The sequence below is a fragment of the Bos javanicus genome, chromosome 18 (genome assembly GCF_032452875.1).
Source record: "Bos javanicus breed banteng chromosome 18, ARS-OSU_banteng_1.0, whole genome shotgun sequence".
NCBI classification, from domain to species: Eukaryota; Metazoa; Chordata; class Mammalia; order Artiodactyla; family Bovidae; genus Bos; species Bos javanicus.
Window position 1 is genome coordinate 40,098,279 of NC_083885.1, and position 24,293 is coordinate 40,122,571.

At 39.1% G+C, this 24,293-nt stretch overlaps 1 protein-coding gene across 1 annotated transcript in view; it reads left to right on the forward strand.

Annotated features, from left to right (window-relative positions):
* Positions 1–24,293, forward strand: part of HYDIN (HYDIN axonemal central pair apparatus protein) — a 465,600-nt gene that overhangs the window by 248,708 nt on the left and 192,599 nt on the right. The window contains 3 exon segments of the mRNA XM_061387844.1: positions 3,350–3,468; positions 8,042–8,265; positions 20,357–20,424. Of these exon segments, the coding sequence (XP_061243828.1) occupies positions 3,350–3,468; positions 8,042–8,265; positions 20,357–20,424 (411 nt within the window).

A 24,293-nucleotide genomic window follows, 5' to 3' on the forward strand; every position in this document is an offset into this window, starting at 1 on the left:
TTTAGTTAATTAATAACCAGTAATATCACTTGGTTGTTCAAAACGTATTTGCTGTAATACTGAAAATTACATCTAATGTAGCATCAAAATTATTTCAGATTTTTAAAATGTTACATGCAGAGCAAATACATAATTTTTCCTTAAATGGCTTGAAATTATAGTGGTATAAGGAAAACCTATTAAATTATCAAATATTTAGAGCATTGATTTTTGAGGGAGAACATGGAGAGACAGAAACTATTCAACACTGTTAATACTATTGATGTTTATGTGTAAAGTAATGCAACCATTCTGGAAGATAATACAGCCATAACTGTCAAACTATCAAATGTGCATCCTTTTGTTCTGGCATTAAACTTCCAATTGTGGTGAGCTGGGTAATTTAGATTAACTTCCTCAGTCTCTCTCTCACATGCACACAATCTCAGAGCAACTAAAAGAATAAAAGAACTAGAAAAAATATTTTTTTTAAACTTGTTTAGAAATCAAAAGAGAGCTGCCAAGACACTGAAGGATTTGCAGGCCAAGATCCATGAGAAGAAAGAAACCAAAACAATCAGATCTGGAGGGGTCTCTTTATTTTCAGTGACACTGACTTTTGGGCAGATACTGCACAGACTGAAAAATTAAATGGAGTTAGGAAAGAAAACATAGGAGTTCATGGGATGTTTATGAACCTTGGAAATCGCCCATGCGTAAAGGTGGGAGTCGGTAAAGTGGGGACTAGAAATAAGTCCTTAAAAGAACTAGAGCTCAGCTTTGGATCATTTTTCAGGTGTAGATTTGATTAAGATGCTTCTCCACCAAGGTTCCAAGAGATAATTAATCCCTAATCCAACCAGTCCACCCTAAAGGAGATCAGTCCTGGGTATTCATTGGAGGGACTGATGTTGAAGCTGAAACTCCAATACTTTGGCCACCTGAGCTGACTCATTTGAAAAGACCCTGATGCTGGGAAAGATTGAGGGCAGGAGGAGAAGGGGATGACAGATGATGAGATGGTTGGATGGCATCACCGACACAATGGACATGGGTTTGGGTAGACTCCGGAACTTGGTGATGGACAGGGAGGCCTGGCATGCTGTGGTTCATGGGGTCACAAAGAGTTGGACACGACTGAGCAACTGAACTGAACTGAATGTTCTAAGGTATCTTTTATATATGAGAAATTTAACTTCTCTTCTGTATGTAGGATGGTCCTCTCTACATACCCTTCTTGGTAGAACTGAGAAAATAGTCACTTCAGTGATTTGGTGCAGGGCTTAATTCTGTCACAGACTCTTGCTGCCAGTGGTTAGATTCGGTTATCTGGGATCACTAATATCCCCTAGTTACCACCCAGTTCCTGGAGGAAGATAACATCTTATTAGGGTTTTGAATTATATCTACAGTTTCTTATGTACACTGACCAGCCAGCCCTCCATCAAAAATAACCAAGTATATAAGGAGGTAACATAAACTGATGGAATATTAAGGTTAACAATGAGAACAAACCCATAGAGAGCCAAGTAATAGAATTTTTCAGACACAGATTTTTTAAAATGTTCTCACTGAGAACATTGAGCAGAGGCCTGGGAACTACAAAAAATCCAATAGAAAGTCTTGCACTGAAAAGCTATGATGACAAATTAAGAACTCAGTAGATGAATTTAATAGCCTGTTAGGTATAGCCAGAGGTAGATTTTGTAAACTGGAAATTAGATAAAATAATGAGTACACTAAAGCATGTAAGGACAAAATGCAGAAAAGAGCATAAGAACTGAGGGGAATGGGGCAAAAAGCTTGTGTGTATGTGTGTGTAAAGAAATGGGAAAATGGAGCATAAGCATTATTTGAAGAGTTAATGACTTAAAAATTTTTCCAATTTGTTGAAAGATATTCATCCATAGATTCAATAAATGCAGTAAATCTCACAAAGGATAAATCCTAACCACGAGAATGTTACGGTAAAACTGCAGAAAAACAAAGAAAACCTTAAAGCAGTCAGAGAAAAGACATTATCTCAAATGAGCAATAAGACAATCAACTGAGTTCTCAACAGAAATGGTAGAAGACAAGAAAGAATAGCATGATGTCTTCAAAGTGATTAAAGAAAATATAGGAAACTGATCATAAATGTATTCAATGACATTAGTTACACTATATGTTGTAATGAGAAGTTGGAAACCACTTAAATATCCACAGAAGGGACTGGTTAAAAGTATTTAGTACATCTTTAGGTGATGATATGTAAAAATGTTCCAGATGTATTCAGTCAGTTCAGTTCAATCGGTCAGTCATGTCCAACTCTTTGCGACCCCATGAACTGCAGCACGCCAGGCTTCCCTGTCCATCACCAACTCCTGGAGCTTCCTCAAACTCATGTCCATCAAGTCAGTGATGCCATCCAACTATCTCATTCTCTGTCATCCCCTTCTCCTCTCGCCTTCAATCTTTCCCAGCATCAGGGTCTTTTCAAATGAGTCAGTTCTTCGCATCAGGTGGACAAAGTATTGGAGTTTCAGCTTCAGCATTAGTCCTGCCAATGAATATTCAGGACTGATCTCCTTTAGGATTAACTGATTTGATCTCCTTGCAGTCCAAGGGGCTCTCAACAGTCTTCTCCAACACTGCAGTACAAAAGCATCAATTCTTCAGCACTCAGCCTTTTATGGTCTAACTCTCACATCCATACATGACTACTGGAATAACCATAGCTTTGACTAGACGGACCTTTGTAGGCAAAGTAATATCTCTGCTTTTTAATATGCTGTCTGGCTTGGTCATAACTTTCCTTCCAAGGAGTAAGTGTCTTTTAATTTCATGGCTGCAATCACCATCTGCAGTGATTTTGGAGCTCAAGAAAATAAAGTCTGGATTCCATTTCTTCTACATGAAAGAAGCTGCAAAGTGAGGGTCAGATTAGACTCCTGGACTCAGATCTGTTAATGCCCTGGCTCCTTCTAAATCTAGGAAAGATCAGTGTGAACAAGTCTCTTGGAGCCCCATGTCAACTCTCATCTTATGGTCATATTTTAGAGACCATTTGTCTTTGATTTAGAGATACTATTTTCCTTTATAAGAAATTTAAGGATACAGTTAAAATATGGGGTTGAATTAAAAAAAAAAAAATTTCCGCTAAAAGATCAGTCTCACTTTCAATATAAGCTGTCCTCTAAAGTTAAGAAAATAATAGTATTTTTGTTTCTCAAAGATAAGCGAATTATTTAGCATTGGTTAAATTATGTTCCCTCAGTCCATTGCAGGGAGCTGTTGCAATAATCTTGACTGTTTTTGTTAATAAGAAGTTGTGGGTGATCTAGGGTAATAGAGCATCACTTAGGTAATAAAATCTAAATTGTTTTTACAGGTCGAGAGATCCGTCTGCCCCTCCGAATCAAAGGGGAAGGAATGGGACCAAAGATTCATTTCAACTTTGAGTTGCTGGATATTGGAAAAGTTTTTGTTGGATCTGTACATTGCTATGAGGTAAACATTAGGATTGTTCACTGAGACTCAAAAGTATGTGCTGTTTTTGTTTGATTTTATGTGTTTTTATTGATAGGAAATTTTTGCCATCATATTTTTTACTGTTACACCTATTTGGACCCCAAATGATCAAACTCCTCTTCATCCATCCCAGTCTTACTGAAGGAAGCAACTTTTTCCATCCTTTTCAGCCCTTCTAACTTTACAAAAGGCATCAAATTCATAATTTTATTGATTTTATCAGCATCATTTTATGAATGGCAAAGGGGGACACCATAAATATTATACATCTCCCTATCTGTTTAATTCTTGTTCTCTGACAACATAAATCCTACAGATCAGAGAATGGAGGACCTTTTACATTTTCCAGAATGCCCTAATGAGGATAGCTATTTTCACACTTCAGGGTTTTCTCTAATTTAAAATTTTAATTTAATTTTCTCTGATTTAAAAACCAATCATCCTGATTCCTGGAAGCAATCTCCCTGTTTTGTCTTTCCAATTAAATAGAAAATGATTTTTTTACATGGTGTTCCCATGGGTTCATGAGGATCAAAATTACTGCAGTGTCACTTCATCATTAAATTCGTGTCTAGGACATTTGTTTACACTATATAAAACTATAACCTAGAAAGGTTATTGTAGAAAGATTCCTAAATTGTGTTTATATTTGTATGGATGTAAAAACAAAAGCCTTCACTTAGTGAGAGACAAACAGGCATCAGGTTCCATGCTTAATTATGTGTGATGGCTACATATGCGTGTGTCGTTTCTAATTTTTATGTACTGTTTTATAAATGAGAAATATGAGGCCCATAGCAGTTAATTCAGCATTCTCACCCTTCAGGTGTGTGGACCACACATGTATGAGTTCTCTTGGCCCTCACAATACCCATATGAAGTAGATACAATGACTGTTCCCATTTTATAGCTGAGGCAGGTAGATAAGGTAATGCTACATACTACAACAAACAAATACAATAACATATCTATTTTGTTCCTAACATAAAGTCCCAGACAAACTTGCTCATCAGCAGAGGGCTCTCCTCCTGCAGAGGATCAGGAACTCAGCCTCCTTCTATCTCATGGCTCTGCCCGCCTTGCCCCTCACATGTGACTTGCAAGATTGCGATCTCACATGTATCACACTGACAGTAGAAGAAAGAGCATGGAGGGATGTGCACACGAGGTTTTTATAGGAGGCAGCACCAGCAGTGGCACGTATCACTTTTGTTCACATTCTATTAGGGTCTGTGACTGCAAGGGTGACTGGGAAATGTAGTCTAGCGTAGGCACAGGAAGAAGAGGATATGGGTCCAGTGAGCCGCCAACTTGACTCTGCCACATTTGTTAAGTAACTTGGCAAGGTCACATAGCTTGGAAATGTTAGTGAGCAGTGAGTGACTAGGGCCCTACATCCTGGGGGAAGAGAAGGCCCTTTGCTGGCTTGTCCATCTCTTGGCATCTCATTGTGGGCAAATCCAGTCTACAGGCAACTCACCTCTCAGCCCAGCCTAACCTGGCATGGAAGGTAAGTGCCCAGCTGATGTTGAGAGCTTCCTGCTATGTCATTTGTCATCACATTCATCAGAGTTAAGGATAGCCCAAATGGGATGATTTGAAAGGTAAATAGAGATGTTAATGTCATGTTGACGTGGAATATACCTAAGAGCACACATTAAATGAAGTGATCAGTTGCGTGACTGTCATAAAATGAAAAGTGGCACACCCACCATGTTGCATTGTGCTGTATTGCATTCTGAAAATAGTCCCTTAAAGGGAAACAGGTATGAATTCTTATTGAATTGATATTCTGCCTGTAGTTTATCCAGAATAAATTCACTTATACCTTACAGACTGTGTCTTATAGATGCTGCAGCAGAAAAGAACATTTAGTTCGGAGGCAAAATGGGTAGGGTTTGCCTGAATATAATAATAATTTCTTACAAATCTTAAGAGAAGTGTACTTGAGCCCGTCACTTCCCACCCTCCCACATTTGAACAGTAACAAACCACAGCCAGCTAAATAAGTGTTAAATGAAGTGTAGCATTAAACTGGACAGTTTTGAGAGCTGTGCAGTGCCAGAGAAGGACATGGTAAGGTGCTTCTTATAGGAATATTTTGCACACACTGCGTATTTAATGCTGATGCCTCATTGCATCTCTGTTTCAATTTATTACATTACCTACTTGAGACAGATTTGAATAACTAGCTATTGCTCTTAGTCATTGCTGAGCTTAGCAGATACATAAAGAATAATCCCCAAGCGTATACACTGTTCCCCAGTGTAATTAGAAAAAAAACAAATGAGAGGTGAAATTCTTCTACAAATTTCCCCCTCTCCAAGGAGTTGGACTACAGGGTAAGAGCATTACTAGTAATCAGAAGATGTCAGATTTGTGCAACCAAACAAGTTCCTGGATTCCATATATATAAGGAGTTTCTGGTTTGTCAGGGGGGAGAAGAATGAAACGCATATTCTTGAAAATAGAGTTGCCCCCTTATAGAAAATCTGAGTAAGACAACAGAAAAGGCAGTCCTTGCACCAGCTCAGAGAGGAGAACAAAGGTCCTTCAAGTTACCACCAGTACCTTTGAGTTGCCTTCAAGTTACCACTAGTACATATCAGTTGCATCTTTTTTTTTTTTAATTTTATTTTATTTTTAAACTTTACAAATTGTATTAGTTTTGAAGCACAGATAAATATTAAACCCATTCGGCTCAACACTGGGTATATAAATATCAATCACTGTCCTTTGTGAACACTCACGGCCACTCACTAGTCTAAAAGTAATTTAATAAATTTCATTTTCATAGCAATCTGAGAAGTTAGTAGTACTTATATTTTACAGATAGGAAAATAGGCACAGAGGTGCCAAGCAGTTCTGCACGGTCACACAGCTTGTAAAGTGAGTGGAAAAGCTAGGATTTGAACCCAGACATTTGACTTCTGAGACCATGATCATAATCACTTTTCTACATGGTCTTTTTCAAAGGAGTAAAGAATAAAACGTGGTTCCTATGACCAAGGAACTTAGAACAAGGGAAATGGGAAATAAATGTAAAAAGATGAGTAACATCAAGTAACAGGTATCTTTTGGTGAATCATCCATCTTCTCTTGGCAGGAGCAGTTTCTTCCTTTGCAAGAGCCCCTGTCTCTATCCTACTTATGCTCTTGATTCCTTCTTCTCTGCTCCTCAGGAGGCAACCTAATCTAGTGGACCCCCTACACCCACCTAAGTCCTATTACCTCGGTTACCTAGTCCCCTTTTCTTATTACAACATCAAACATCTAGTCTGGGCCTTGAGTGCATTATCTCATTCAATAATATAAATAGACTAGAGCTCCTCTACCATACCTTCCTACAGCTTTGCCATCCCCATTTTCTCTTTTTACCTACCACTAATGTCAAAACAGCAATCTGGAACAGTCAACCACTATTTCCTCTGCACCTGCGCACTCCCTAAACATTTGTACTCTGGATTCCACAATCACGCTTTTTTGGAATTACTTTCTTCTTTGAGGGAACGGATGGCCTAATTAAAAGTAAAATATCTGTAGCATTTTCTCAAAGCTTATTCTCCTTGACCTCTGTCCACATTCAACCTCTTTTGGAAATTCTCTCTTGGCTTGCTTCGTTCCTGACATGCCTCACATACCTTTTTGAATCTTTCTTCATTATCTCCTCTTTTTTTTTCCTCCAGTGTTTGAGTGTAGGTTGAGGGCACTTTCTACATAGAGAGAATGGCTGTTCACTTGCTCAGGTGTAAACACTGGCAAGGAATGGAGACTGTGTTCTAGAAGTCCAGGAACAGAACCGTGTGGCAATACTACAGGCTCACGGCAGCACCTGTGGCAAGTGGCAGCAGGAGCAGTGGACAGAGCCAGCGTAGAGGCCTCTAAATGCCAAGCATGAGCTTTTACACACACACCTAGTGTGCAACCAAATATGGGCAAATTGGTTCCAGAAACTGATATAAAGGAATAAAACTCCTCTGTAGTAAAACAGTAGCTTGCATAAGCATCCCCAAACAGTTACCCCTCCATTAGAGTTTGAGATGAAAATATCACAATAGAATGAAATCTAATGGTGCAACAAAGAGAACCTTTGCAATCTGGAATCCACAATTATACCTCATCTACATTATTCAAGCTACATTATAAAGATAGGCTTAGATAGCTCTTGCTCCTCTATTCTGACTTGATTTTTACTTTTCAGCATGTCACTTAATCCCAGCCTTCTCATGTGTATAAGAGAAAGACCTACCTTCCCTTGATAATTTCATGGATAGAATAAAAGGTATTTGAAGGTTCTTCTTCAGTAGATGTGATTATGATCAGTCTTTATAGCATAAGTATAATACGTATGACTAACTCCATTTTAAAGAGATAAAAACACAAAATTATTTTCTGGCTTGGGACTCCTGTCTTTAAACAGAACACTGTTCATTTTTCCCCTGAAGTTTTTCTTTGGAGCTGTCTTCCTGCAGCTGTCTCTGTGTTGGTGCTTATATGAAAATAAATTGGAGTCCCGTTGCCTACTTTTTTCATTCCTGTCTTTTTGATACAGGCAGTGCTATCCAACAAAGGCAGCATTGATGCCCTCTTCAATGTGATCCCTCCAGTTTCACCTCTGGGGGCCTGCTTTGTTTTCAGTCCCAAAGAAGGCATCATCGAACCAAGCGGAGTCCAGGCTGTCCAGATCTCCTTCAGTTCTGCCATCCTAGGGCACTTTGAAGAAGAGTTCCTGGTCAGTGTGAATGGGTCACCTGAGCCTGTGAAATTGACCATTAGGTAAGTTGCTTCTACAAGTAATATGGAAACTGAAGTTTTTACCTACTGCTTTCTTAAACTTCGAAACTAGATCACTTCACCCATTAATGGAGAATTACTAGGTTGACAGAATGTTTATTTTTTGTTAATAACACTATTGATACCTATCTGAAAATAACAATACGACTCCCTACTGATTACTTTTTAAAATACAGGCACAAACATAAAATGGAAAAATAAAATCCTCTCATAAAATTATTTTAAAAACCAGAACTAGATCATGTCTTGAATATCCATATCTGTCTTTGTTGATATGAATACGTCAATATATAAGGGAGTTTTAAATTTCTACCAGTGTTTCTCTAGTAGACATGTATGACTTCTTATAACATGGATGCAGTTGCTCTTTTGGGATCTAGTTTTTCTTTAAATTATAACCTTATAAAATAAAGACTTAAATTAGTTTCTGCTTACTTTCTCTGTTTTAGTATGTTTAGGGAAAGTAAGTTACTAACACTTGGATAAAATCATCTTCTATGACTAAGCTTTGGCTGTTACCCTATTAATAGTTTCTCCAAACTTCCATCTTTTGTTTTTGTCCCCATCTTTTGGTTTTATTTTAAGGAAATTATTTAAATGGTCTTACGTCTAATGCCGCCAGAAATTATAAAATCTACTTATAGTGTCAGTCAGTCAGTGCGAGACACTTGCAACTTTTGTGCTAGACATCTTTTGATCCCTTCCCTGGCTGCTCTGTTTGTCTTCAGGTTTTAAGGAGTTTTCTGTGACCAGCCCATTGGCAGACCTATAACTTTGGTTCCTGGTGCTTTAGAAGTTCATGTCTTCAGAATAGATTGCAGATTCGATTTGGATTCCCACAGCAACAGGTTGTTAATTAGTTGATAGTCTCTCTTATTTTGGTTCAGTAGCCTAGCAGTGAGAAGGCAATGGCAACCCACTCCAGTACTCTTGGCTGGAAAATCCCATGGACAGAGGAGCCTGGTAGGCTGCGGTCCATGGGGTCGCTAAGAGTCGGAGTGACTTCACTTTCACTTTTCACTTTTATGCATTGGAGAAGGAAATGGCAACTGACTTCAGTGTTCTTGCCTGGAGAATCCAAGGGACAGGGGAGCCTGGTGGGCCGCCAACTGTGGGGTCGCACAGAGTCAGACATGACTGAAGCGACTTAGCAGCAGCAGCAGCCTAGCAGGACCTCACTCCATCTACAGCTGAGGTCTCTCCCTTGGGGTCTAGAGATGACATAGAAAAGAGACAAGCACATTTCTGAGGCCTGAATGATCCTAGGAAAACTTATTGATCTTAAGATACCTACTGAAAATGTAGAATCTTAAGATTGACTTGAAGGTGATTACCATTTCTTCTCAATTCTTTCACCTAACTATCTCTGTTATAGGGTGCATTACATTCTCTCAAAATTCATATGTTGAAGTCCTAACACCCAGTACTTTACAATGTGACTGCACTTGGAGATAAGACTTTTAAAGAAGTAATTAAGGAAAAATGAGGTCATATGAATGGGCCTTAATCTAATATGAATGATGTCCTTGTCAGAAGAGGACATTAGGACAGATACACAAATAGGAAAAGACTGTGGGAAGACACGGGGAGAAGGTACCCATTTGTGAGCGAAAGAGAAAGTTCCTCATAAGAAACCAACCCTGCCAACACATTGATCTTGGACTTCCAGCCCACAGAACTATGAGGAAATAAATATGGACACAGTTAACAACAGATCCCCAAAATACATGAAGCAGCAGCTTACATAATGGAAGAGAGAAATAGGTAATTGAACAGTAATAAATGGAGATGTCACTACCCTACTTTCAATAATGGATAGAACAGCTCTCCAGAATATCTTAATAGAAGAGTTGAATAATACCGTAAACCAACTAGACCTAAGAGACACCTGCAGAGCTCGCCACCCAACAGGTACACTTGGAGCATTTTCCAGAATAGACCATGAATGAAGCCATAAAACAACTCTCAATAAATTTTAATAATTTGAATCATGCAGAGTGTGTTCCTCAACTAGAAAGGAATAAAATGAAAAATCAAAAGTAGAAGAAAATGTAGAGAATTTACAAATATGTGGAAATTAAAAAACACTCCTAAATTACCAATAGGTCAAAGAAAAAAATTACAAAATACTTTGAGATAAATGAAAGCAGAACAGAGTACCAAAACTTATGAGATGTGGTAAAAGTAGTGCTTTGAGGGAAATTGATAGCTGTGAGTGCCTGTATTTAAAAAGAAAAAAGATCTCAAATCAATAACCTAAATTTCTACCTTATGAAACTTGAAAAAGAAGAGCTAACTAAAGCCAAAGCAAGCACAAGGAAGGAAATAATAAAGATTAGAGTGGAAATTAATGAAATAAAAAAGAAAAACAATAGAGAAAAAATAAAACTGAAAGTTGCTTTTGTTTAACATTGTATTGAAAGTTCTATCCAAGGCAATTAGGCAAGAAAAAGAAATAAAAGACTTTCAGATTGAAAAGGAAGAAGTAAAACTCTCTTTGCAGATGATGTGATTTTATATGTAGAATATTCTAAGGATTCCACCAAAAAGCTATAGAGCTAGCAATTGAGTTCAGAAAAATTACACAATATAGGCTCATATAAAAAAATCAATTCTATTTCTGGAGAGCAGCAATAAAAATTCAAAAATGAAATTAAGAAAATTCCTCTTACAATAGTTAAAAGAATATCAGTTCAGTTCAGTTCAGTTGCTCAGTCGTGTCCGACTCTTTGTGACTCCATGAATCACAGCACGCCAGGCCTCCCTGTCCATCACCAACTCCCAGAGTTTACCCAAACTCATGAGTCAGTGATGCCATCCATCCATCTCATCCTCTGTCATCCCCTTCTCCTCCTGCCCCCAATCCCTCCCAGCATCAGGGTCTTTTCAAATGAGTCAACTTTTTGCATGAGGTGGCTGAAGTATTGGAGTTTTGGCCTCAGCATCAGTCCTTCCAGTGAACACCCAGGACTTATCTCCTTTAGGATGGACTGGTTGGATCTCCTTGCAGTCCAAGGGACTCTCAAGAGTCTTCTCCAACACCACAGTTCAAAAGCATCAATTCTTTGGTGCTCAGCTTTCTTCACAGTCCAACTCTCACATCCATTCTTGACCACTGGAAAAACCATAGCCTTGACTAGACAGACCTTTGTTGGCAAAGTAATGTCTCTGCTGAATTTGGTAATAAGGAGTTCATGATCTGAGCCACAGTCAGCTCCTGGTCTTGTTTCTGTTGACTATATAGAGCTTCTCCATCTTTGGCTGCAAAGAACATAATCAATCTGATTTTGGTGTTGACCATCTGGTGATGTCCATGTGTAGAGTCTTCTCTTGTGTTGTTGGAAGAGGGTGTTTGCTATGACCAGTGCATTTTCTTGGCAAAACTCTATTAGTCTTTGCCCTGCTTCATTCCGTGTTCCAAGGCCAAATTTGCCTGTTACTCCAGGTGTTTCTTGACTTCCTACTTTTGCATTCCAGTCCCCTATAATGAAAAGGACACCTTTTTTGGGTGTTAGTTCTAAAAGGTCTTGTAGGTCTTCATAGAACCGTTCAACTTCAGCTTCATCAGCATTACTGGTTGGGGCATAGACTTTGATTACCGTGATAGTGAATGGTTTGCCTTGGAAACGAACAGAGATCATTCTGTCGTTTTTGAGATTGCATCCAAGTACTGCATTTTGGACTCTTGTTGACCATGATGGCCACTCCATTTCTTCTGAGGGATTCCTGCCTGCAGTAATAGATATAATGGTCATCTGAGTTAAATTCACCCATTCCAGTCCATTTGAGTTCGCTGATTCCTAGAATGTCGACATTCACTCTTACCATCTCTTGTTTGACCACTTCCAATTTGCCTTGATTCATGGACCTGACATTCCAGGTTCCTATGCAATATTGCTCTTTACAGCATTGGACCTCACTTCTATCACCAGTCACATGCACAGCTGGGTATTGTTTTTGCTTTGGTTCCATCCCTTCATTGTTTCTGGAGTTTTTTCTCCACTGATCTCCAGTAGCATATTGGGCACCTACTGACCTGGGGAGTTCCTTTTTCAGTATCCTATCATTTTGCCTTTTCATACTATTCATGGGGTTCTCAAGGCAAGAATACTGAAGTGGTTTGCCATTCCCTTCTCCAGTGGACCACATTCTGTCAGACCTCTCCACCATGACCTGCCCGTCTTGCGTTGCCCCACAGGCATGGCTTAGTTTCATTGAGTTAGACAAGGCTGTGGTCCTAGTGTGATTAGATTGACTAGTTTTCTGTGAGTATGGTTTCAGTGTGTCTGCCCGCTGATGCCCTCTTGCAACACCTACCATCTTACTTGGGTTTCTCTTACCTTGGACGTGGGAAGTAGGGAAAATCACTAGACCATTCAGGAACGACCTAAATCAAATCCCTTATACACTGGAAGTGAGAAATAGATTTAAGGGCCTAGATCTGTAGAGTGCCTGATGAACTATGGAATGAGGTTTGTGCCATTGTACAGGAGACAGGGATCAAGACCATCCCCAACGAAAAGAAATTCAGAAAAGCAAAATGGCTGTCTGGGGAGGCCTTACAAATAGCTGTGAAAAGAAGAGAAGTGAAAAGCAAAGGAGAAAAGGAAAAATATAAGCATCTGAATGCAGAGTTCCAAAGAATAGCAAGAAGAGATAAGAAAGCCTTCCTCAGCGAGCAATGCAAAGAAATAGAGGAAAACAACAAATGGGAAAGACTAGAGATCTCTTCAAGGAAATTAGAGATACCAAGGGAACATTTCATGCAAAGATGGGCTCGATAAAGGACAGAAATGGTATGGACCTAACAGAAGCAGAAGATATTAAGAAGAGATGGCAAGAATACACAGAAGAACTGTACAAAAAAGATCTTCATGACCAAGATAATCACAATGGTGTGATCACTCACCTAGAGCCAGACATCCTGGAATGTGAAGTCCAGTCGGCCTTAGAAAGCTTCACTACGAACAAAGCTAGTGGAGGTGATGGAATTCCAGTTGAGCTATTTCAAATCCTGAAAGATGATGCTGTGAAAATGCTGCACTCAAGAGGCCAGCAAATTTGGAAAACTCAGCAGTGGCCACAGGACTGGAAAAGGTCAGTTTTCATTCCAATCCCAAAGAAAGGCAATGCCAAAGAATGCGCAAACTCCTGCACAATTGCACTCATCTCACACGCTAGTAAAGGAGTGCTCAAAATTCTCCAAGCCAGGCTTCAGCAATACATGAACCGTGAACTTCCTGATGTTCAAGCTGGTTTTAGAAAAGGCAGAGGAACCAGAGATCAAATTGCCAACATCTGCTGGATCATGGAAAAAGCAAGAGAGTTCCAGAAAGGCATCTATTTCTGCTTTATTGACTATGCCAAAGCCTTTGACTGTGTGGATCACAATAAACTGTGGAAAATTCTGAAAGAGATGGGAATCCCAGACCACCTGACCTGCCTCTTGAGAAATCTGTATGCAGGTCAGGAAGCAACAGTTAGAACTGGACATGGAACAACAGACTGGTTCCAAATAGGAAAAGGAGTATGTCAAGGCTGTATATTGTCACCCTGCTTATTTAACTTATATGCAGAGTACATCATGAGAAACGCTGGGCTGGAAGAAGCACAAGCTGGAATCAAGATTGCCGGGAGAAATATCATTAACCTCAGATATGCAGATGACACCACCCTTATGGCAGAAAGTGAAGAGGAACTAAAAAGCCTCTTGATGAAAGTGAAAGTGGAGAGTGAAAAAGTTGGCTTAAAGCTCAACATTCAGAAAACTAAGATCATGGTATCCGGTCCCATCACTTCACGGGAAATAGATGGGGAAACAGTGGAAACAGTGTCAGACTTTTTTGGGCTCCAAAATCACTGCAGATGGTGACTGCAGCCATGAAATTAAAAGACACTTACTCCTTGGAAGGAAAGTTATGACCAACCTAGATAGCATATTCAAAAGCTACTTTGAATTACTTTGCCAACAAAGGTCCGTCTAGTCAAGGCTATGGTTTTTCCTGTGGTCATGTATGGATGTGAGAGTTGGACTGTGAAGAAGGCTGAGCGCCGAAGAATTGATGCTTTTGAACTGTGGTGTTGGAGAAGACTCTTGAGAGTCCCTTGGACTGCACGGAGATCCAACCAGTCCATTCTGAAGGAGATCAGCCCTGGGATTTCTTTGGAGGGAATGATGCTGAAGCTGAAACTCCAGTACTTTGGCCTCCTCATGCGAAGAATTGACTCATTGGAAAAGACTCTGATGCTGGGAGGGATTGGGGGCAGGAGGAGAAGGGGACAACAGAGGATGAGATGGCTGGATGGCATCACTGACTCAATGGACATGAGTCTGAGTGAACTCTGGGAGTTTGTGATGGACAGGGAGGCCTGGCGTGCTGCGATTCATGGGGTCACAAAGAGTCGGACACAACTGAGCAACTGAACTGAACTGAATGTCTCTGCTTTTGAATATGCTATCTAGGTTGGTCATAACTTTCCTTCCAAGCAGTAAGTGTCTTTTAATTTCATGACTGCAGTTCCATCTGCAGTGATTTTGGAGCCCCAAAAAATAAAGTCTGCCACTGTTTCCACTGTTTCCCCATTATTTCCCATGAAGTGATGGGACCTGATACCATGATCTTAGTTTTCTAAATGTTGAGCTTTAAGCCAACTTTTTCACTCTCTTCTTTCACATTCATCAAGAGGCTTTTTAGTTCCTCTTCACTTTTTGCCATAAGGGTGGTGTCATCTGCATATCTGACGTTATTGATATTTCTTGATTCCAATCTTGATTCCAGCTTGTGCTTCCTCCAGCCCAGCATTTCTCATGATGTACTCTGCATAGAAGTTAAATAAGCAGGGTGACAATATACAGCCTTGACGTACTCCTTTTCCTATTTGGAACCAGTCTGTTGTTCCATGTCCAGTTCTAACTGTTGCTTCCTGATCTGCATATAGGTTTAGTTGGGAATAAATGTAACAAAAAAATGTGTTAGACTTGCACATTGAAAACTACAAAAGCTCATCAAAAATGAATTTAAAAGAAGACCTAAATAAGTGACTTAGATTAGAAGACTTAATATTAACCTATGATGGCACAATTTCACAAAGTGATGTATAGATTCAACATGATTCTATCAAAATTCCAGCTGTCCTTTTTGCATAATCGATGAGCTGATATTAAAGTTTATATGGAAAGGCAAGAAATCCAGAATAGCCAAAATAATTTTTTAAAAATACCCTAAATTTGGAGAACTTCTATATCCCATTTCAAAACATACTACAGTTTTGATGCAGTAATCAAGAATGTGTTATACTAGTATTAAGATAGACATGTTGATCAATGGCACAGAATTGAGATTCCAAAAATAAATTCATATGATTATGGTCAGTTTATTTTTATCAAGAATATCAAGAAAATTCAATGGGAAAAAGGATAGTATTTTCAACAAATGATGCTAGAGCATCTGGATATCTACATTCAAAATAATAAAGCTCCATGGAAACCCCCTCCATCTCACACCATATACAGAATTAATATGCACTTCCCTGGCGGCTCAGACGGTAAAGAATCCACCTGCAATGCAGGACTCCTGGGTTCGATCCCTGGGTCAAGAAGATGCCCTGGAGAAGGGCATGGCAACCCACCCCAGTATTCTTACTCAGATAATCCCATGGACAGAGGAGCCTGGTGGGGTACAGTCTATGGAGTCACAAAAGAGTCGGACATGACTAAGCGACTAACACACACATAGACCAAAGCCCTAAATGTAACAACTAAAACTATAAAACTTTTAAAATGAAACATAGGTGCAAATATACATGACTTTGAGATTAGGCAAAGATTTCTTAAATATGACACCTAAGTATAAGCAATCAAAGGAAAAGTAAGTAAATTAGACTTTATCAGAATTTTTAAATTTTGTGCTTCAAAGGACACTATTAAGAAATGAAAAAAGCAAACTACAAAATGGGAAAAAAATATTTGTAAATCATATATCTGAAAAGGGGCGTCTACCTAAGGTATATACAGAACACTCAATAACCAAAAGACAACCCAGTTAAAAATGGGCAAACCATCTGAGCAGACTTTTCTCTAAAAAAGATATGCAAATAACTAATACCATATGAATAGACTCTCAACATCATTAATCATCAAGGAGATGCAAATAGAAACCACATTGAGATACAACTTCATACCTGTGTGGATGGTTATAACTTAAAAATAGAAAACAGCAAGTGTTGTAGAGAATGTAGAGAAATAAGAAGCCTCATATACTGATGGTGGGAATGTAAAATTTGCAGCCACTTTGGAGCAGTCTGACAGATTTTCAAAGAGGTAAACTTTGAATTACCTTATAATCTAGCAATCCATTCCTAGATACCTACCCAAGAAAAATGAAAATTGAAATCCACACAAAAACTTGCACGTGAATGTTTAACACTGCATTATTCTTAGTAGCCAAAAGGTGAAAATAATCCAAGTGTCTCCCAGCTGATGAATGGATAAATAAAAGATGGTCTATTCACACAATGGAATGTTATTGAGACCATAAAAAGGAATGAGAAAAGAAAGAAGGATGTACCTGCTGCAACATGGTACCTGTTAAATGGGTGAATTTACAGCATAGGAATTATATTTGAATGAGGCTGTTATTTTTTTTTTTAATGTCCAAGAGCCTGTAATATTGAATAATAGTTCTGTCATTTCATGAGTGAATTTTTTAAATCTCTCCTCTCTTCTCCTAAAGATCCCAAGCATGCACTATGTACTGTCACATGTCACTAGAAGGCAGTGGCACCCACTCCAGCACTCTTGCCTGGAAAATCCCATGGATGGAGGAGCCTGGTGGGCTGCAGTCCATGGGGTCGCTAAGAGTCAGACACGACTGAGTGACTTCACTTTCACTTTTCACTTTCATGCATTGGAGAAGGAAATGGCAACCCACTCCCAGTGTTCTTGCCTGGAGAATCCCAGGGACGGGGGAGCCTGGTGGGCTGCAGTCCATGGGGTCGCTAAGAGTCGGACACGACTGAAGCGACTCAGCAGCAGCAGCAATGTCTGAATAGATCAGGATGTACTTGGGTTTTCCACTGTGAATAACAGTTTAGAAATCTTCTTGGAACCTTCTTACAAATAAGATTGGACTAGTTAATACTCCAGGTATTCTGTGAAGGTTAGGTCTCTTAAGACTCTGGACCTTACCATTCATACCAGCTCCCATGCTTCTTCTTTTTTTTTTTTTTTTGAATGTTCACTCCTTGTTTCTTGCAAAGGAAAGGAAAATCTGGCTGTGGAAAGAATGTTTATTTCATCCTAAAACTAATTACAAATTGCTAAGAGAAATATTCTTGTGTAAATTGCATATGTCCAGAATTGTTCTAGCATGTCATACCACAAACAATAATTTTGAAAACTTGGTAAATATCTGGTATCACAAATAAATGTCTAATGATAAAGGTTGAAATACATGTATAATTTATTATTTATTTTCAGTTCCACACAGTAATACTCATTTTACTTATGACTTTGCCAGGGATACTCTCTTGGGCCTTATAGCCCAGGAAGTCTCTATAAAGTTTATATTGTGGATTCTGAAATTTTATTTCTTGTTCTTTTACTGTCAGGTAATCTTCTTTCCTCAATACCACATAATTTTAGCTAGTATACATTGAAAGTTATCAAAACTATTGCTGAATTTTTTTCTATTTCTGTTTATTTCTCCGGCTGCATGACACAGTACTTAAAGTGGTTGGATAAACAACACTGTACAATTGAAGTGGTTTTTTAAAATTACCTATAAGCAATTTTGTACTCTCCTATTTTTACATATGTGACTTTATGAAGTTTAACTGTAGCATATTTTTCATTTAGTCTGTTTTACGTAACATCATAATAATTCAATCACTTTATTTCTTAGTCTTTAAAATTCTAATCTTAACAGACCACTGCATTGGTGTTGGGGACCATCTTGGCAGAGACTGTCCTAATATTCAGAATCCCTGTTTGAATGGATGTGACAGCGTCTAAGCCCAGTTGGTATTCAGCTGCCGTTCCCTTAGTTATATGTGCCTTTGAACAAATGCGATTTTTTCTGCTTCACTGATTAAACGACTGCATTGTGCAGTTTTGTGATCTTCTTTCCTATTTCTTTATGCTTTTGTGCACCGCAGACACTTTTGATCTATTTGTTACTTTGGCCTCCCCCAAACTTTTTTTACAAGTATCTAATCTGTAGGCTCATTTGACTTCATTCTCAGCTAGATCCTAATTCCTCCTGAGTACCAGCCGCTCCTTTTGAAACCACTTTGGATTATTAGCATGAAATAGAACAGATGGTCCTGGGAAAGGCTTTTAGAATTGAAACTTCCTGTACTGAGTCTTTGTTGTCATCTCTCCTCCCAGGCTTGCAGGAGCCTCTCAACATATTACAGTCAGATTTCTAGCAGCCGGAAGTATCACAGGGGCACCAAGTGCGTTCAGCATGGCATGACACACCTACATCACCAGCATCTGGATCTGGGTGGGTTAGAAGACTCAGGCTTGGTGGGATTTCTGGTATTTGTGTGTCTATAACTTTTGAAAGCCTGGCACACAAATGGGGAAATAGTTCAGTTCTTACCTTTGGTCTAGAGATTTTAGGGACATGGACCACGGAAAAAGGCAAGAATAAGCAAGTACCTGATATATTAGTTTTCTATTGCTGCTGTAACAAATTACCACAAACTCAGCTTAAAGCAATACACACATATTATTTTAAGTATGGTCTTACTGAGTTAAAATCAAAGAATTGGCCAGGGCTGTGTTTGTTTATGGTAGCTCTTGGGGAGCATTAGTTTCCTAACCTTGTTCGGCTTCTTGATGCCGCCCACAGTCTTCAGCTCATGGTCTCCCTCCTCCATCTTCAAACCTAGCAAAAGCTGGCTGAGTCCTTCTCACATTGTCTCACTCCTACCTTGTCTTCTGCCTCCATGTTCTGATTTTAAAGACCCTAGTGATTACATTGAACCCAACTAGATAATTCCGGCTAATGTCCGTATCTGGCATGCATGCCTGCTAAGTCACTTATGTCGTGTCCAGCTCTCTGCAACCCTATGGATTGTAGCCCTCCAGGCTTGCATGGGGTTCTTCATGCAAGAATACTGGAGTGGATTGCCATGCCCTCCTCCGGGGGATCTTCCCAACCTAGGGATTAAACCTTCATCTCTTACATCTCTTATATCTCTTACATTGGTAGGCAGGTTCTTTACCAATAGCATCACCTGGTAAGCCCAATTTCCTTATTTTAAGTTCAGTTAATTAGCAACTTCAATTCCTTCTGCTACCTTAATTATTCTTTGCCATGTAACCTAATATATTCATAGATTTTGGGGGTTGTTAGCACATAGACATCTTTGGGGACCATTATACTATCTACCACACCTGAAGTCAGCTAGAAGCTATGGAATCTCTATTATTTATTTTAAGCTAGAGCATCACTCCAAGATCATCACTGCAAGAGCCTTGCATGAGAGGGAAACAGAAAATCAACAGCTAAAGATTCCTTAAAGCCCACCTATTCCCATCTTCTCTTTTATATGTTAGGGAAAAAACTGAGACCTGCAGAGGCAAAGTGATTGACCAAGATCACAGCTAGTTGGTGCTAGGAACTGGATTAAAACAGGTTTATAAAAGTGTGGGCCAAGGAATATTGGTATCATTGATAGTCTTTGATGTCTATACCTGGATTAGACCTATAATTTTTTCTTGTCTGAGTTAATAACTTTTCATGTTGTGTTTCTCATCCACATTAACATTTTGTGCCATTAGTTCAGTGATGTATCTTCTCTGCCTCATCCCTGGTAGGAATATGGTGATAAGTTAACCATAGCATCATTTGCTAAAACCCAAAGGTTTGAGAGTTGTAAAGGAATTTTAAGAACCATTGTGATTGACCATTATCTCACAGTTTCTGTGAGTCCTAGATGATGCGGTAATTGATTAAATGCCAAATTATGGTTTTCAGTGCTCACTGTCTGCCCACTTCTTGATTGTTACCTTGAAGTCACCGGATTCTCTTTCCATTCCCTCAGTGTATATTCTTACTTTCAGAGGCTGTGTCATTGGACCTACCTTCCATTTTAATGTTCCTGCTCTGCATTTTGGTGATGTTTCCTTTGGTGAGTACTTTTCCATTTTAAATTAGATATTGAGAAAAATTCCTTTTCCCTCTACGTGGGAGGGAGAAGGTTACAAAGAATTTCTCTTACCATTTTGTGTAGGCAATAGCTAAGAGGTTCTAGAATTGTTTTTCCTCTCTAGCACTTTGGTGCCATTTCCTAGTTTTTAGGTGAACATTTTAGCTATGTGCTGGACACTAGTTGTCAGGCCATGGGTGTCCACCCCAGTTCCTGCAACAGAACAACAGAATGCTTTATGTTTCACTCCACTATCTGAACATTCTGAACACTCTGTTTTTATGCAGATTTTGACTTGCCACTTTGGCCACACAGCCTGTCAACAGAGATGCTCTCAAGTTTAAAGTGAACTCAATGGTGGTTTAAGTCAGGTGTTTTATCACTTCAAACTGAAGACTCTTCTTTATTGTTGTATCGACTTTTTACTCACTTGCTTCCCTGAGTCGTTTTCTCCCATCTGAACTTCCCCAATAATAGAAATGATAACAACAGTGGAAGCAAATTTACTTATTAATTGGTTCTTTCTTGTACTCCAATTGCTGCTAAGTAATAATATGAAATATGACATTTAAACGCTTTAGCAATCCTAGGGGGAGGCACTCTTTAAGGTTCCCATTTTAAAGATAGAAGACCTGAGCACTGGAACAGTTAAATAACTCCCAAAGGTCACACAGCAATAGCAGAATTAGTACTTCAATTGAGATCTATCTAAATCATATTTTGTCAACTTGGGTGTTGACAGTTGCACCTAGAGAAGCAAAAATTGATTCCTGGGGGTTGAGAAAACTTAGATATAACAATGGTTTGTGTCCAAAGGTCCACCCTACCCAACCGAATCTTTTTCCTTGGTATTTATTTCTCTTGTTAGAGAGAATTGAGTCTAATTAAAATCGTATTTAATTAACTGATTTGGTGATATAAAATTAGTTTATCACAATGGTTCTTTTTAGGAGGTGATAATTTTTTAAAATTGAGAAACCCTGCTGCTACTGCTAAATCACTTCAGTCGTGTTCGACTCTGTGCGACCCCATAGACAGCAGCCCAGCAGGCTCCCCCATCCCTGGGATTCTCCAGGCAAGAACACTGAAGTGGGTTGCCATTTCCTTCTCCAATGCATGATAGTGAAAAGTGAAAGGGAAGTCGCTCACTCGTGTCCGAGCCTCAGTGACCCCATGGACTCCAGCCTTCCCGGCTTCTCCATCCATGGGATTTTCCAGGCAAGAGTACTGGAGTGGGGTGCCATTGCCTTCTCTGAAGTCTGAATCTTTATTCCTTAATTATTTCCATTTTGTTCTATTGTTTTCCATTTTGACTTTTAATTCTTTTGCTTCATTTCAAGTTGGCCCATCTAACTTGGGGAAAAATATTTCTTAAGAAAAATCGTAATGCCTTTATAAATTGCTTTAACATGTGGGTGTTGTAAAAGTTTTTGAAAATTCAGAGCACATGTATTTATACAATGCCTGTACCCTGACCTATGTTATAATGGGTAAGGCACATAACATAAGAAGGTTTATATAAATGAAGTTGAATGTCTCTTCATGTAGAATGTGAAAATGTTTAGAGAGATGTTTACAAATCTGTATGGCATATTAGAATGATAGACTCCTTTGAAGGAAAATAAAAGTGACCTACAACTTGAAGGGTAACCGTGAAGGGTAACTGTGACAGATGCACAATAAGAGGCGATACAGAAGCTAGACTCTTGTGATGTGAGAGGCTAGAAGATGCTATAGAGCCATGACCCAAAACTACCCAAGTCTGAGATCTGAGAATTTACTTACCTTCAAAACCCAAGAAGCCTTTTCTTTGAGTTTGGAGACGGATTCCTTAATCTTCTGTCTGTTATGACAAGAAAGGTTAACAATAGCATACCCTTTTTTCTTGCCAACAGGAAATCTAAGGCTGTTTGATTTTCATAACACTTGGGTCAGTGAATTTAAGCTACTTTTCTGTGCTTCTGGATTCTGCACTGACCAAAGTTAGGAACAGTTTTGTGACAATCTTTCAAAATTATCTTGTGATAATATTTTCAATTTCCAGAATTGGAACTAGAGTCTTCATGACTCCAATACCAGGTATCATATATTTCTCCAGGTAGAGTGGCCTCCTACCACAAAGAAACATGGTTCACTGGAGAATTATTTATTTGAAGCTCTCTAATTATTACCCCACCTATGCAGGTAGGGCTTTGATGAGAGAGATAAAATAAAGCATGTTACCGGCTCAGGGATGAAAGACTAATACATTGGTAGTTCCAGATGCAAGAGAGAAAAGAACTGTTACAGAAGCCAACCAGACACTGGAGGACTTCTTAAATTATTTCAGGATGACATATATATTGTGTGGAGTTAAGCAAGGTCTGCAGGGATTGTAGTAGGGCTGGGTAGTACATTAGGGTAGCTGAAGTTGATAATATCATCCCCTTATGGGCACTAAGGCCCATTCTTGAAGAGGTATCAGTTACGGACTAGTGGTGGAGACTTGGCATTTACTTGATTACAGATAAAGATCTAGATTTGGCATCACAGGGTCTGCTGGTATTGATGATATTAGGATATTGTAATTACCATAAAGTAGGTAAGAGGTAATAGTACTATTGGTTGGTATCTAAAATATTTAAAGTATGGCTATAGCAAGCAGAGATAAGAAAGCCTTCCTCAGTGATCAGTGAAAAGAAATAGAGGTAAACAATAGAATGGGAAAGACTAGAGATCTCTTCAAGAAAGTTAGATACCAAGGGAACATTTCATGCAAAGATGGGCTCAATAAAGGACAGGAAGGGTATGGACCTAACAGAAGCAGAAGATATTAAGAAGAGATGGCAAGAATACACAGAAGAACTGTACAAAAAAGATCTTCATAACCAAGATAATCACGATGGTGTGATCACTCACCTAGAGTCAGACATCCTGGAATGTGAAGTCAAGTGGGCCTTAGAAAGCATCACTATGAACAAAGCTAGTGAAGGGGATGGAATTCCAGTTGAGTGATTTCAAATCCTAAAAGATGATGTTGTGAAAGCACTGCACTCAAGAGGCCAGCAAATTTGGAAAACTCTGCAGTGGCCACAAGACTGGAAAAGATCAGTCTTCTTTCCAATCCCAAAGAAAGGCAATGCCAAAGAATGCTCAAACTACTGCACAGTTGCACTCATCTCACATGTTAGTAAAGTAATGCTCAAAATTCTCCAGGCCAGGCTTCAGCAATATGTGAACTGTCAACTTCCAGATGTTCAAGCTGGTTTTAGAAAAGGCAGAGGAACCAGAGATCAAATTGCCAATATCTGCTGGATCATCGAAAAAGCAAAAGAGTTCCAAAAGAACATCTATTTCTGCTTTATTGACTATGCCAAAGCCTTTGACTGTGTGGATCACAATAAACTGTGGAAAATTCTGAAAGAGATGGGAATACCAGACCACCCGACCTGCCTCTTGAGAAATCTGTGTGCAAGTCAGGAAGCAACAGTTAGAACTGGACATGGAACAACAGACTGGTTCCAAATAGGAAAAGAAGTAGGCTGTATATTGTCAAGGCTGTATATTGTCACCCTGCTTATTTAACTTATATGCAGAGTACATCATGAGAAACGCTGGGCTGGATGAAGCACAAGCTGGAATCAAGATTGCTAGGAAAAATATCAATAACCTCAGATATGCAGATGATACCACCCTTATGGCAGAAAGTGAAAAAGAACTAAAGAGCCTCTTGATGAAAGTGAAAGAGGAGAGTGAAAACATTGCTTAAAGCTCAACATTCAGAAAACGAAGATCATGGCATCTGGTCCCATCACTTCATGGCAAATAGATGGGGAAACAGTGGAAACAGTGGGAGAACTTTATTTTCTTGG